The following is a 14,982-nucleotide window of genomic DNA, read 5'->3' as shown; positions in this document are numbered from 1 at the left end:
GTGGTGTACACGTGATACTACAAACCCGATGGAAGAGATGGAAGAGAAGGCGGCGAGGCGGTGGGCTGCGGGGGCCGAGCGCAAGCGCCGCAAGCGGGCCGACAACCGTGCATTCGCACTTTCACATTCTCCCCCTCGGGGAAATGCGGGGGAATTTTTTCCCAGTGAAATCGCGAAACGGTTCATTGTCATTGTGTGAGTAACATAGCAGCCACAAATGGTTAGTGCGCATAGCTTGCGACAGTGCACTGAAATAATTTTCGGTAGTCATTATTTCATGATAGTTAAAGTTAGTGTCTTTGTACGCCCGCTGAATACGAAAGCGTCGGGAGACCGCAACAAAAGAATACATTCACTGAGTCTGTTCGCTTAGGGCAAACACATTTTTCGAGTTTTTTCGAGTCTCGTGAGCGGCCCATCTTGCACCGAAGGCACGATGCTACATGTGCGCACGGTAAGCATCTCTGTTTTGCCGCATCCTCGAGGCAGAATATAATTGGTCAAGGTAAAAATTTATTGCACTTACAAGCAATGAATTTCGTTCGTCTTGAACAGATCCCCCCAAAAGTCCAAACTTGCCGTTGTCGATCTGGCGGCAGGTGGCTATCGCGATCCCTCGTCAAAACATTTACTTCGTGTCGCCTAAGCAGGTTAGGCATTCGTGTTTTTAATACAGTGCTCTACCTCCTCAAAACATGACAATATTTCGCAGCAAGAAAATTTCCGTGTGCCCCCTACCCCCCCCCACTATTTCACTTGACCAAATTTCTGCTGGTGCTGCATGATAGCAGATGGTTGATAAACAGCACCATTTCATGGCACGAATCAGCCCGGACTGCCAATGTAGACGGTATGACTGTGCTTTGGAGAACAGCAGAAGTTCGATTCATTGATTGGTTGATTATAGGGTTTTAACGCACCGACGCAACGCAGGCGATAAGGCGCGCCGTAGTGGAGGGCTCCGGATTAATTTTGACCCCCTGGGGATCTTTAACGTGCGCCAAAATCTCGTGCACACGGGCAGCAGAAGTTCGAGAATGGGAAATGTTGCTACGAGTAAGAGCAGACCATGTCGCTGCTTTGGCTGCCAGCCTCTTCGGCACATTGCGCGCATTCACAATACACGCCGAATTTACCTCTTTGGGGACTCCGAAAAGTATGATACCGCTGATTTTGCTCGCAAGATTTGCGTAGCCGAGGGCACAGCAGCCCACCGGCATCAGAAAAGCCAACGCGTAAACAAGAATTCCACTTTTGCGCGCGTCTAATGCAGCCCCACTGCATACGCCCCGCGCGCCGGTTCGAATGTTTTGCCAACCACCCTCCCGGCCACACCCAGCACGTGCGCTTTCCGTGACGTCACGGCCGCTGCGTGACGTACCCCGGGAGAGGTCCATTCACAGAATTTGCATGGTTAACCATTCGTTCCGCTGTTAATGCTGCTGAAATCCAATGACCAGTGCCATGGTAGCATAACAATGGGTGCGTTCCAATTTACCGTTTCGACAGCTTCGTTGCCGTCTTCGCGGACAGTACGCCATGTTAAGCCCCGTTCCAATTCGAACGAAGCAGTCAACGAAGACTGCTTCAAGGAGACAGCATCGAAGTCAGCAACGATGCAGGCTACCTTCCTGTCTAAACTAAAATGCGACGCCAGCGCCACTTTTTTGCGTTTTTATGTTGAACCAAAAGCACTTGTTCCTTTATTTAAATATTTAGTACAATTTACTAGTGATGAAGGTGACTTTGCCTAGTTTTTAAATTACGTAACATTTGTAATAACAATGGTAATATTAGTTACGAAACTTGCGGCTTCCTCAACTCAACATGTCTGCTACGACGCTGTCGTCTGCGCTCATGTCTGCTCTGGTGTTGCGTTTGCGACCGCGGCGCCGTTCCAATTTCATTCCTTTAGACGTCTAGTTAGACAGCTTCGTAGACTGTCTACCAAGCTGTCTGCGAATTGGAACGCAGCAAATGTTACTCACCTGATTGCACAAACTGGCGGCTCGGCTGCATTCTGCTGGTCACCACCGTGCTTGTCCGCGCTTATCCTCCGATGGCAGGACTTGCAAGGATGCCTCTTGCAAAAGGCACTTGCCTTGAGAACAGCAACACCTTCGCCAAACACAGGGTGAAAAGGATACCAAATCGCCATTATTAGAGAACACAATGCATAGAATTTATCTTGGAAAACGTTTTTGCAATGAAAAAATCCCAGACCATCTCTACTAACGTGGAACCTTGGGACGGGCAAAGCATGCAGCCTATAAGCGTATTCAAAGATAAGTCTCTTTCCTGCCACACGGTGCACACTGATCGGGCGCCGGAGAAGTGCCGACGGGAGAAGCAATCGTGTGCTTGCTGAGGCGTGGCGCACTCTGTTGTGTTGAACCAGGTTTAAGCAATTTGCATGCCCCATCTGCCCCATTTGGTGTAGTAGCAGAGGTCAACGCGAGCGCAGTGAAATGCCCACACCTCGCCCTGCCTGGGGGGCCCAGCACCGGGTAAGCAGGCCTTTTGTTGCTTCGACCAATCGTCGGACCCGATCAGGTCCACCGTCGAGAGCCAAACCAAATGTGGCATAATCGGGTGAGTGCTATCGTTAATGCTGGTGCCAAGCTATATACAGCTTATAAAACACCATCTTTGGGTTAAATTCGAGTGAAAACAAGCTGGTAGCTTTGACTCATACAAACTAAAACTGTTCCCCAAATTATGTGATTTTGAAGCTGTTCGTTTAGATGCATGCTAGAGGCTTGCAACCAGCCCACAATTATTTGCCAGGAAAGTACCATAAAAATCGAAATTCCCGATTCACAGCGAAAATTCAGACACACTTGAAAACGGATGAATGCAATAGTCTCATGGTTATTTTCATTTTACAAAGCTGCTCGTACACGCAAGCTCTCCAGCGGGTGACACACACCAACCCCCTTGAGAGCATACCGCATGGCGAGGCGACACCCTTTCTCATGAACTCAATCCTCAAGATTCGGGAAACTATGTGTGCTGTTGGGGCCACCAGACTTTTGTCCACACACCCACCACTGCCTTGCACGACGGGCAGAATTCCGAATGACACGTAACACTGCTCCTCAAAGCATGCATCACATTCATAAGAACTTGTGGGAAAACCGACAAGCAAAGTATCGGCCCAAATAATCATTGGTTGGTCAATCACAACTGATAGACCGCTGATCGGTTGAAATTAATCGCTATATGAACCCTCGGCCAATCCCCCTTTGTTACGTGCAATTCCCGGGCCCAGAAACCTGAACTGGGTCTGTTGTAAATCGTCGAGCTGTGTTATCTGCCGTCGCCTGAGCCAGGCGCGTGACTTATCAACTGAGCGTCATGTCTTTCTTCGCCCTTTCTTCCTTCCCAACTCCCTCTCTCTTGCCTATGCTTAAATACTCTGTTCTTGGACGAATAAATGGTTCAGTGCCCAGCGCTGGTCTCGTCTGTCGTTCCCGCACCGTGTGTGCGCCGACTATGCAACAGGGTCATACAACTTTTCTGTGGCCATCTACCCCACGATACACCATGGAAGCCCACCTGGAAATGTGGCCTCTGTTTGGCAACCCGAGCTGCAGAAGGTCGTGGGATCCGTCTGCGTTCCACCTTGCACGTGCTGGAGCCAACTAGGACCACACTGCGCTTCTGCAAATGACAGCAAAACGGCAAGGTGGTACGACACAAACGAATGACGACGCTAACTGCCGTAAAGGCTGCACTACTGTCCACTGTCGACATCGCTGTGGAGTGTGTAGCTGTCAAATTCCTTGCAGGAGGGCTATTCCTACTTATCGCGCAATCGATGCACGGGATTTCTACTGGGTTGGGTTGGGTAGGTTCTTTTCGGTGTCGTTAAGGGGGGACACTGCTTTTAAAAAAACTTTTTATTTTTTAGGTAAACTCCGGGAAACTTGTCAGTCTTGCTGCTTTTGTGCTACCGATTTCAGATAGGCCACTATTTTTTCAGTTGGTCAATTAGTTCCCGAGATAATTAGAGATAATTTGCCATTTCTGGAGGAACAATCAACAAAACAGCGGTGGTCATAGAACTGCAATCTTTACATTTTCCAGCACTACGAACACTGGTGGATGCAGAGACAATAGTTTTTTTTTTTATGCACCACTTGGAACTAATTTTACATTTTATTAAGCTTTGGTGGCAACAGTGGCAAGGAACCATTTTGAATGCATATTTCAAACACCAAAGTTTAATGAGCTGTAAAACTAGTTCCAAGCGGTGCCTCAAAAAACTGATTCTCTTATTGAATTTACCAGTGTTCATAGTGTTAGAAAATGTAAAGATCAGTTTTATGACCAACACTGTTTTGTCCATTGTTCCTCCAAAAATGGTTGATTACCCTTACAAAGCAAAGTACCTTGCAAAGTAATTGACTTCCTGGAAAAAATGTCATATTTGAAATCAGTGGGGAAAAGCAGCAAGTCTGACAATTTTGACAGAGGTTATTTAAGAATTAAAACAAATAGTTTAAAAAGCCTTGTCCCCCCTTAAGCTGCATTACGTAAGGTTATGTTGGACTGGGCTAGGCCGAGTTGGGTTGGGTTAGCTTAGGTTAGGCTAGGATAGGTTAATGTTAGGTTAGGCTAGGTTAGGTAATGTTAGATTAGGTAAGGTTGGGCTAAGCTAGGTTGGGTTGGTTTCGTTTAGATTAGTTTTAGGTTAGGTTAGGTTAATGTTAGACTAGGCCAGGCTAGGGTGGGTTAGGTTAGGCTGGGTAAGGGTTGGCTAGGGTATGTTAAGTTTCCAGAACAGCCTGGCAGGCTTTTGTGGAAACTGCCACGAGAAACTTTCTGTGCTGAACCAGCAGGACGAGGGGACTGCCGTTAAAGTACACATATCTTGCCTCAAATGTACCTGCAGTTTTCTTTGTGGTAAATAATGGGGACATCTATGACGGGTACCAGAGGTTCCAGGAGTTTCGAATGGTTCTGCCTATAGGTAAACGACTTGTTTGAGCGCCCTCCCATCTTTTGACCTGAAGGCTGAATGGAGGGACAAGCTGGTATTTTTTCGAAGCCTCTGTTTGGCTGCACGACAAGCTGGGCCCCTAAAGTGCTCCGCACTTAAAACTCCCACTGTGTTCTTCCTCTTTTGTCCGCATAACATGTGACGCACAAATCTTGACAGCTCGCAAAATAAATTTATAGCTGAAAGCCAGCACCTGTGTTTTCTGCACTTTTCTCAGCGTTGCCTGTAAGCACTGTTTTATGTCACTTTGAAATTCCTGCCAAGTGTGGGTCCCCCTTTCCCAGGTATTTCCCCCCAGGTCTATCCAAAAGAGGCCTCCCCAAAACTGCATCAGCGAACACAGGTAAGGCACTGAAGCTTTAAGCACACCGCTCGGCCTTCTCAAGTACTAGCAAGGTGGCAAAGCATGACAAACCGGGTTCAAGATGACAATTCCAAGGGTTTTCAAGGAAATTTCAAGGTAGCTCTGATTGTGGATACTCAAAGACTACTGTCTGGACCAATGTTCGGGGGAAAGAGGAGGCTCGGAATGATGAAAAAGCATAGAAAAATGGCACAGTTGCTGGAGGTGACGTTTGCACAATAGGACCTGTTCTCCAACAAATCTGCTTCTCGCAACAACGGCTGCAGTGACATTTTCTTCTCTGACGATTTCCATTACTGAGTGACACAGATAACACTTTTGGTGTGCAACAAAATGAAAACTTTCGTTCACTAAGCAAGGTCAACCAAGCAACAACAAAACACTAACTCAGGCCTTACGTAGCCTCATGTTGATGGAGTTCAAGAAAGAGTCCATAAAAATTCCAGGACTCTCAGGGCCTTGAGAACAAGATTTTCAAACTAAAGGGTGTGGCAAAATTAATGAGGCTGCTCTCATTAAGTGGTGCACATAGCCCGCGGTCCCCTCTCCCAGAGGGGCGAAGATTGCTCCCCGCACCCTCTGTCCCTGCAAGGTGAGTATGGGCTGGCCAGTGTGCGGCGATCCATGGGCAATGTGAGGAGCGATGTAGTGGCACCGGCTGAGGGCTCACCACTGCACGCGCCGGTCCGACATGGGAGAGACTACCAAGCCCCGACTCTGTCAGGTACCGTGCATGCAGCTCGCTTCGCTTCGGCTTGAAGTGGCCACCGCTTTCTCACCAGCGTAAGGTTGGCGCACGTACCAGGAGTCAGATTTGCAAGCACCCCCTGGCTTCGTGCTGCCTGCCTGCACAGGTGATTTGAGTTGTTATTGGTTCCTCAGTCAGTCTGGTGGTCGGTTCTGGTCACACCCGGGGTCCATCACCTGCAGTGCTTCGGTGGCTCATGCCACTGGACCAACAGCTCCTGATTACCTGCCCCACGCAGTTGGGCTTTGTGGCTGGTACTCCCGTCCCTGCCCCAAGGCTACGAGTGTCATACCAGGGCTGGTTGTTGTACCGTGGAAAACCCAGGATTAAAACCAGTTCTGAGGAGTTACTTCACCTTCTCGGAGTGGCTACACACGCGTGGCGAGGGCCACTGTGCCGCATGCGGCTTGGCTTGCTTGAACCCACGGTGGCCACCTGGGCAGCCTGCGCTGCACTGCACAGGTCAGTCCCACAAGGGTTTCCAAGACCCACACAAACCCTAGACAGAGTTGCGGAGTAACAAAACAGAATCAGGAGAGGGGCGCTCATTCGGCTGCTGCAGCCCTGTCAATGCAGAAACAGCACGCGCTAACAACGTTCAGAAAAGGCCTGCCTCACTTTCAGCAAACAGCGTGTTAAGGAACGGCGTTTATCAAACCTGGATATGTGACAACCTCTCTCCGGCGTGTGGCTCTCCTGAGGGACGCACGGTGTGTCCGCATTGCACATGCCTGGCTCCCCCAGCACTGCACGCCTGTAGGAAAGAAACACCCACGTCAGACACTCGTGAAGAAGGTGACAAAACACTGCAGGAGAGCACCTTTATTGGCAGTGGTAACAGCAGTCTTGGTCACCGGGATGGCAACGTTGTGGCCTGAGATGACACCCGGGCGTGCAGCCATGTTCCGGTGACCGGCCATCGTTGCTGCATGTGGCACGTCCATTATGAGCAGTGCGGGAGATGAACGTGGCAGACAGAGGCACTTTAGACAGTTCACAAACTCGCACTACTGGGTGGCAGCAATTTTCCCACAAAGTGAGTTTCCTCAGTTAGGGCTGCACAATTCACGTTTCACAAAATCAGCACAGTTGGTTCTTCCATACAGTGCAGCACATCCGAGGCAACACGCACCATCAGCAAGTCGCGGGCAGCTCTGCTGAACATTCCTGCCTCAGCACGAACGCTGCCTTGCGCATCCCATCGTGGAAACTGCAGTAGTCAAGCATGTTGTGCTGCAGTTAACTTCCACCATTTGAATTTGTTTTGTGAGCTATTGGTAGCAGCCAGTCCATGCAACATGTACAGTCCCAATAAATTTGAAGGTGATCCCGGCAGCATCGAATGGCAGGCCTTTGAAGCTGCATAGCGGCCTATTTCAGAACTTTGGAGATAAAGGTAGCATTGCGTTCTTCCCCTCGTAGTCTCTTGCATGATACAACCCGTAACACGGCACTCCTGCTCACTTCTTCGCCACTCGGGCGACCACCTTCAACTTGATCGCAACTGTATGCAGTTCGCACTGAGCTTTGCAGGGAAAACGTCTGAAACTAACGTCACAAAAATTCGAGTCTGGAAGAACGGTGGTTGGAACATGAAAGGTTGGCAAAGAACTAGAGTTGATTTATCCCACAACCCGACAAGTCGTAAAAATCCCCAAAACCACTTTAACTGCTCCATCCGCCTCCCTACCAGCTTCACTCTTCCAGAAGAAAATGGTAGCTGGTACCTGCTGGTTTATGGTTAACTTCCCACCTGGGCGCAGCTGGTCTCAATTGGTCGCAGCTGGGACTTCCCAGCCAAACAGAAAAAAAAAACCATTGGAATGTCCAATAGGAACAGCCGAAAACACAATATTGGACTATCTTGAACTTCCAATTGGTTCCAATTGTGTTTTCGGCAGTCCCTATTGCACTTCCAATGGTTTTTCTCAGCTGGGTTTAACCATACACCAGCTGGGACATGCAGTGCCCAGACGGGAATTCAACCGCAAACCAGCTGGTACCAGCTACCGTTCCCTCCTGGTTGAGCCAATTTGGGTAGCACTGGTAATTGTAATCAATTGTCACTACCTTTATTTTTTTTCTATTTTGGCGGCATGGTACTTGCATCTCGGCTACATTCTCCGGTCTGTGGTACGCCTCATCCCGTCTGGCTTTCTGTTTACGTACGGCCTTTCGGGTGTGTCTTATGTTTTCTGAGCGGCGTTGTCAATTGGAATCTTGTCGAAGTTGACGCTGTCCCAATCCGTAGGCGAGCGAAGACAGCACTGGCCCCTGCTTGAACGATGTTATGCAGGTGGCTAGCTAGCTTGATATATGGGTAAAAATAGCAAATGCTATGGGAGGAGCAATTACCAGCAGCTGACATTTTCGCCAAGAGCCAGGAGACACACAGACTGAGTGGCTAAAGAAAAATCAGAAGCGACGGCTGCCAGCATTGACATTCCACCGAAGTTGCCTTTCTCATTACGTTCAAATAGATCAATGAAAGAACAAAAAAAAATTACTTCTTCGTGCCTGTGTTGTTTCTGAAGGCGCCTGAATTCCAAGGCTGTCCGAGCAGTCAGCCGTGGTTTCATGACTTGACACTGACAGGTGATTTGCCTTTGTGATGGTTGCACTGTTGCTGCCCATCACAGGCGCTGCTTTTTGAATTCTTTCTGCACGATTTCTGTAAAACACAATGCCTCTTTTACTACATTTGCAGCAGCAAAATGCATCGCAAGAAAAAAATTGTCAAATAGAACACTTGGTGGGTGCTGCATGTCGTGCAACACAATGGCAGAAGACAATTTTCGCAGAGAGCAGAATATGTTGGCCAGCCTGCACCACCATAGGGGGAAACTAAGCAAATCACGTAGGTAGTGAGAAAAATAAAATACACAAACACACACACACACACACGGTAAAAACAAAGACAAAGCCGTTCCGCCTTTTACGCTGTAATGACAGTGCCTCGCTCCGACCGTTAGCATATTTGGCAGGAAACGATTTCATACAAATGAATGTGGAGATACACGCCGCGAATGTGCACGTAGTTGCTCCTAAAAAGTGGGAGTCGTAAGCCATGTGACAGTCCTGCACTTCCTAATTATTTGTGTAGTGCTGGTTTCTGGAACTGAGCAATTACAGAAGACAATCATGGCTTGAAAACAGCTATACCTGCTTTTTGTGTACTTATAGCACCTGCTTGCCAACAATCTCCGGATGGCAGAAGCACATGCAGCTGTTGTCTCTTCCAGCCAGCTACACAATAACGCTAAGGCAATTGAACAAAGTACATAACCTAATTACATAATTGCAAAGTACATAATAATTATGCCACCTACACGCTGGTGTATCGGTTTCCTAGATGTTTTCTACTAATCTATCCCAACATAACTCATGAAGGGCCTCAAATTGGCATAAAAACATAATTAGGTAGAAAACCCGTATCCCCTAGTTCCTGAATAAAGAAAAAAGGAGGCTATGGATAAGGTGAACAAAAAAGCACTACAAAGAAAGCTCACTCTAGCGTGCCATTTAGATGGAACGATAAGGAAAGCTAATCTTCCGGAATGGCAGCTGTCACTGAAGTTCCATCAGAGAGCACGCAACTCGCGGTGACAACAGTCTTTCTTGATTGTTTACTAACCAGCCAGACGGCTTCCTCTCACTGAATAGCCGGGGTCGTCACGAATTATTAACCACTATGTAATAATTAGGGATGATTGAATTGCCTCAAGCTCAGTCCAGAGTACTAGTCCAATCCGTTACCCTCGGCCTGCTTGACAACATGCAGCGCAAACACTTTCTTAATCTCTACCCAATGGCCAAGCTGCTTCACCGCACTGAACAGCCATAGTCACTGTTAATTATTAATCAGGACGGAAATCCAAGCCGCTACCCTAGGCCCGCTACACAAAACACAGCGAACGCAGCTGCTTTGATTTTGCCCAACCTCTCCCGTGCACTGACCACCCAAAGTCTACCCAAGTCTACTACCCAAATTGTGCTGCTGAGCCCAAGGACGCGGGCTCGGTTTACGGCGGCCGCTTTTCCGATGGAGTCGAGTCGAAAAGCGAAACCGCCGGTGTGTCGAGATTTCGGTGGTCAAAGTCAAACTTCATCTGTAGTCCTCCACTACGGCGGGCCTCCTCGCCTGTGTTCCGAGTCAGCGCCGTGTCGCCTCTTTTTTCTACCGTCGTCCATGTTTTGTGAGCGCTTTCAACAACAACTGGCCAGTTCTACTGCTTTTAGCACTGAAATATGAACAGTGGGAGGTAAAACATGCAGCCCCCCGAGTAATTTGCATTTCCATAACACATGCGAACACTTGGACCTAGAGCCACTAGATCAAGCATAGCTTATTTAGTGGCTCTACTTGGACCCTCATACCCCGCAAGAGTGCAATAAAAAGACTACAGCAAACACCTGCAGCGCGTTAGCGCCGAGACTGCGCGCAATGACAACAACGCAAAGGGAATCCTTACCTTAGTGAAGCAGCTGCGGCAGCTCTCAGCTGCGCTCGACGACGTGCTGATACATTTTTGCGAGTTCGAGAAGGTTTTCGCGAGTTGTTACCCATCGTAAACTCGGCTGTGGTCTCGACCACAGCACCACACAACAGGGAGGACCGGACAACCACAGAACAGGGAGGATTGGACAACGGCGGTAAATCCGCACTTCTAGCGCAAATGATTTTTAAAATTGTCCGCACTCCTAGTGCGAATAATTTTTGTTAAATTGTTCGCACTCCTCGATCCCGATTGCAGCGCCGGCAGCGCCGTGTGCCCACTTTCTTTTCCGTATTATTTTTTTGTGTTCCGCTGTTTGTTACGGTTTTGGATTCGGCGAAGTGTGGTCGAAGTTGTCCTAGTCGCGTGCGTGTCTCGCATGCGTCGTTGTTTGCCTCTGCGTGTGCAGTGCCAGGTCACGGCCCGGCCGAGCGGCTCCAGAATGCCGCGTGCACCCGCTCCCAAATTTTTGATAAAATCACGGGAGTGACGACCGATCGGCATGCCAGGGCCTTATCGCAGTGTCCAGACTCTAGCGGCAGAGAGTACGCGCGGGCATATAGTGTCGTCTGCTACGCTGTTCTGTGCAGAGGAATGTGCGAAGGCTGTTGGCAGTTTTGCCAGGTAGCTAAACAGCGTGAACATTCTTGATGCACGTGCCGGGCAAGTAATGCGAAAGAAAAAATTGGCTGGCGATATTTGGGCGTAGCAGCAGCAGCAGCAGTGCGTTGAGGCAGCACTCACGATCGTGGGTTCAGTCGACGGCAGCGATGATGAGTCTGCATGCGTAGGCGGCGCGAAGTGCGTCTCAGGAAGGGACCGCGAACTGCGTCTTGAGCTAACGCACATCGTAGTCACGCGCACGCCCCCCTCATGTTTGGCCAAATGTCGCGCCGTCGAGCGCCTCGTGCGCGCACAGCATATGCGCCCTCCCCTCCCGGAACGCTGGCTCGCGCCGCCACGGCGAACCGCCCTCCCCTCCCATTTTCGCGACACTCTCCTCCTTTGCTTTATTTCATCGCTTGCTTTTTCTTTCACTCGTCAGTTCATCCATCGTTCACTCGGTTACGCCGACAACGCGGCTCAGCCCAGAGACAGCACCAAAGGGCTGAGCCCTAAAATCGAACACACATTGGAGATGCGCATGTGCTTCAAATTTCCCGGTTTCTCGTAAACAAAGTTACGTCATTACCCACTGGCAGGGGGTATATCGCTCTCAAAGAAAAAGTGTAGCAAACAATGCCCACAAAAGATGGGGCTTTTGGCTCGTGCGCATCTATTTCTCATCTATTCACACTCATCTATTTCGCTGGCGGACACCGTGATCATATATAGTTTCATACAATAATGACCGTGATAAGGATACAGTGCCTTATCACAGTCATTACAGAATATACTGCAAGTGTATACGTATACACTGGCAGTATATTCTAGGCACTATAATAGGTGCTGAAATGCCCATCGTATTAACTCGATCATATGCCAATTGGTTGCCGCTCCTGTAATATTAATAAAAATTTGGGAGGGTGTACACGCGGGTGCTGAACTGTTGCGACTAATGACGAAAAACTTTGCGACGGCTGGTTGTTAACCATTTGGGGCGTGTCTTGAATTAGTTCAGAACCAAGTACGCGCTAGCCTTTATCCACTTTCAGGTATTAAAAACCAGATAACTAATTCCCCATACGAATAAGTATGTTGTATTACTTTGCATTGTCAAATTCTATTCCCTTGTCTTATATCTGAAAATTTCGTTGCTGAGAGTAAGCGGAGCTAGAGGGTATTTTTCGCTACCCAGCCCCCTCCCCCACACCCTCCACTAAATGCGCAAAAGAATTGGTTACTCCACTGAGTAACCTTTTTTTGGGAAAGGGGTGCAACAACAATGACTGCCGCATGCATCTTCGAAAAGGCGCAAAAAGACACGGACAAAGGTTGAGGGATAAACAAACTAATTTTTAAGTGCCACATTAATAACTAACTCCTTTCACATTGTTTAGGGCAGCTTTCTTTTCTGCTTGAATCTTTAAGGGTTTAGTCATTTCTGCGAGAACGCCTTGAATGCTCTGCTGTAAGCCAAACAGCGTACGTACAGTGCGCAACACGTACCCTTGTCTATAACACCAAGTTCAACTTGAACTGGTCACCTCTCAAAACTGCGGACTCAAACTTGTCACAAAAAACGTCAGGTCAAAATATATGGTCAAGACTTCAGAATGACACAGTAGTTTTCTTGAAATGTTTTTCGGCCGAGGCAAGATAAGGCTATAAGTACGAAACCAGTGTTATAGACGAGGGTGTTGCTCTCTGTACAATGCATCAAGCTCCCAACTTAATGCTGCCTTTAAAGGTCAATACTCAAGGCAGTGGGAGCATTTGTGTTGTATAACGTATGTTCAGTATATTAATTGATTAAAAAAATATGGTGCCGAACTATAGATCAATTTCAATGACTGATATAGCTCAAGCTATATCTAAGCCTAAACTAAGGTAAGTAGCACCAAAATACTACATATACAGTATTGCTACCTTGCCACGCACGTACTGCAGCAAGGCACACACCCCTCCGGCCAAAAATGACACTGCCAAGCTATCCTGTGCACAGGGCCAGGATATGAGAGCACGAAGCCGGCTGTGCGAAGAGTTGCTCTGCAGTTTTCAATAAATAGAAAGCCCAAATAAATATCTAAAAATGAAAGCTGCTTCAGCCGCATATCCGGAGTCAATGAAGGAACTTATCCGTCACCTAGGCTGTCATCCAAAACTGGGCTGTCATCTTGGCAAGCTGTAATCTTGGCCCCAAATGAATACATTGGACTACATATGTGTCGCTGAAAGTTAGCGAAGAAGTTGAAATTCGCACAAGTGGTGAAGTTAACGCTTAGTCGTCGTACTAGTAAATGTAGACCATTTGTAAAAGGAAGGAAATTAAAACCTCAACTAAAAAGGAATAAAAATGAACTTGCGATATGAAAAAGTCTAACTTATGCAAGGTACAGCATACTTTTTAGCATGTGAAATTCCACGGATATAATAAAGGGGCCAAGCAGACAAAACAAGTCTATTTTATTTGAAAAATTAGGTGTTTTATAGTGGCCCCAGTGCATGTTTGGCAGCAAACGATGCTTCAATCACTGATAAATTATTAAATTTAGGTTAAAATTTTGATTCTCCCACCAAACAGTGTTTCGTGACGCCTGCAACAACATAACCAGGATAGGTCTTCAAATGAACGTCAGTGCGCTGTTTAGTCTGTATCAGACTTCCGAATGCCTTGTTCACAATTCGTCAGGCATCACCATACGCACAGGACTGTTGTACACCCTCGCTTTGTTTTTGACCATGTTTACACCTCGCCTGTTTTTGTTATGGTAGGTAGTAATTATTTCGCAAAACATGCTTGGCAAACAGGTTAGCTTGGCAAACAGGTTAACACAGACAATGTTGCTTACACCAATCAGCCAGTGTTGTGCGAGACAACCCCAAAGCGCTGGGCTGCTGTGCAGTTAAAACAAGCATAGTGCGCGCAGTACCAACAGCAGTACGCATTGCTACTTCTATGTTTAAGTGTGCTTTCGTAACTTCCACTGTTTATCCCAGCAGTCTTACTGCTGTAAAAAGAACGTGCATTACATTTCAGCAACTACAGCTCGTTCTGCAAGCTTATAAGCCCTGCCTAACTTGCATTTGCTTTTGCCAGCTTCAGCCAATAGCAGAGCTGTACATATTACACCATACAGCTTCTAGTGAGGCAAATGTAAGTCACATGGCCATTCCAGTTTTTCCTCATAATATAGCTTATTTGAGCGAAGTTTGCATTAAAGGAGGTGTCAGTACAATTATAACGAGGCAACCTTTGGAATGAACCAAGCGTGTGTTTTGTCTGCACGGCTCTTTTCAACATCTCCCACAAAACTTGTCAAAGCCCACATCTTCCACAAAACTTGTCCCACAAAACATCTCCCACAAAACTTGTCATAAAAGCAAAGCTGCTGCTCCTGCCAAACCATTAAAAATGTATACTGACACACAAAATCAGATGTGCCCACAAGTTTATTCACAACAACAGCGAGATAATAAATGACAAAATAAGGCATACAACAGGAACAGGGAACAGAACACAAGACACTTAAACAGTGAGTGATGTAACACAGAAGTGCACTTTTGCAGGTACCATATGGTAGGACATTGGTCACACCAGGCCTTCCACTCTGCGTTGGGTGGCTGTAACAACGCCACTGCCCCACGATGACCACAAGCTGCTCACAGGATAGCCACAAGCTTGTACTACAAAAAAGGAATGGCCTGAGCGGGGGGCTTCCCCAAATCTGCATGGGTGAAAACGGATTGAAGGTGCTGCCTTCTCGAA

General features: G+C 47.7%; 1 protein-coding gene across 1 annotated transcript in view; it reads right to left on the bottom strand.

Annotated features, from left to right (window-relative positions):
* LOC144142954 (uncharacterized) overlaps positions 1-14,982 on the bottom strand; it is a 33,447-nt gene that overhangs the window by 6,014 nt on the left and 12,451 nt on the right. Inside the window, exons 6-12 of the mRNA XM_077674782.1 lie at positions 13,148-13,208; positions 10,590-10,818; positions 8,625-8,788; positions 6,938-7,042; positions 6,776-6,871; positions 3,559-3,663; positions 1,989-2,118 (exon numbers count right to left, since the gene is read on the bottom strand). Coding sequence (XP_077530908.1) covers positions 1,989-2,118; positions 3,559-3,663; positions 6,776-6,871; positions 6,938-7,042; positions 8,625-8,788; positions 10,590-10,818; positions 13,148-13,208 — 890 coding nt within the window. The remainder of the gene's footprint in view (positions 1-1,988; positions 2,119-3,558; positions 3,664-6,775; positions 6,872-6,937; positions 7,043-8,624; positions 8,789-10,589; positions 10,819-13,147; positions 13,209-14,982) is intronic.

Source organism: Haemaphysalis longicornis, unplaced genomic scaffold (assembly GCF_048455015.1).
Source record: "Haemaphysalis longicornis isolate Haplotype H1 unplaced genomic scaffold, Haemaphysalis longicornis Haplotype H1 scaffold_6, whole genome shotgun sequence".
Classification (NCBI taxonomy): domain Eukaryota; kingdom Metazoa; phylum Arthropoda; class Arachnida; order Ixodida; family Ixodidae; genus Haemaphysalis; species Haemaphysalis longicornis.
Note: the sequence above shows the minus strand (reverse complement) of the source record. Positions and strands in the feature narration are given on the sequence as shown.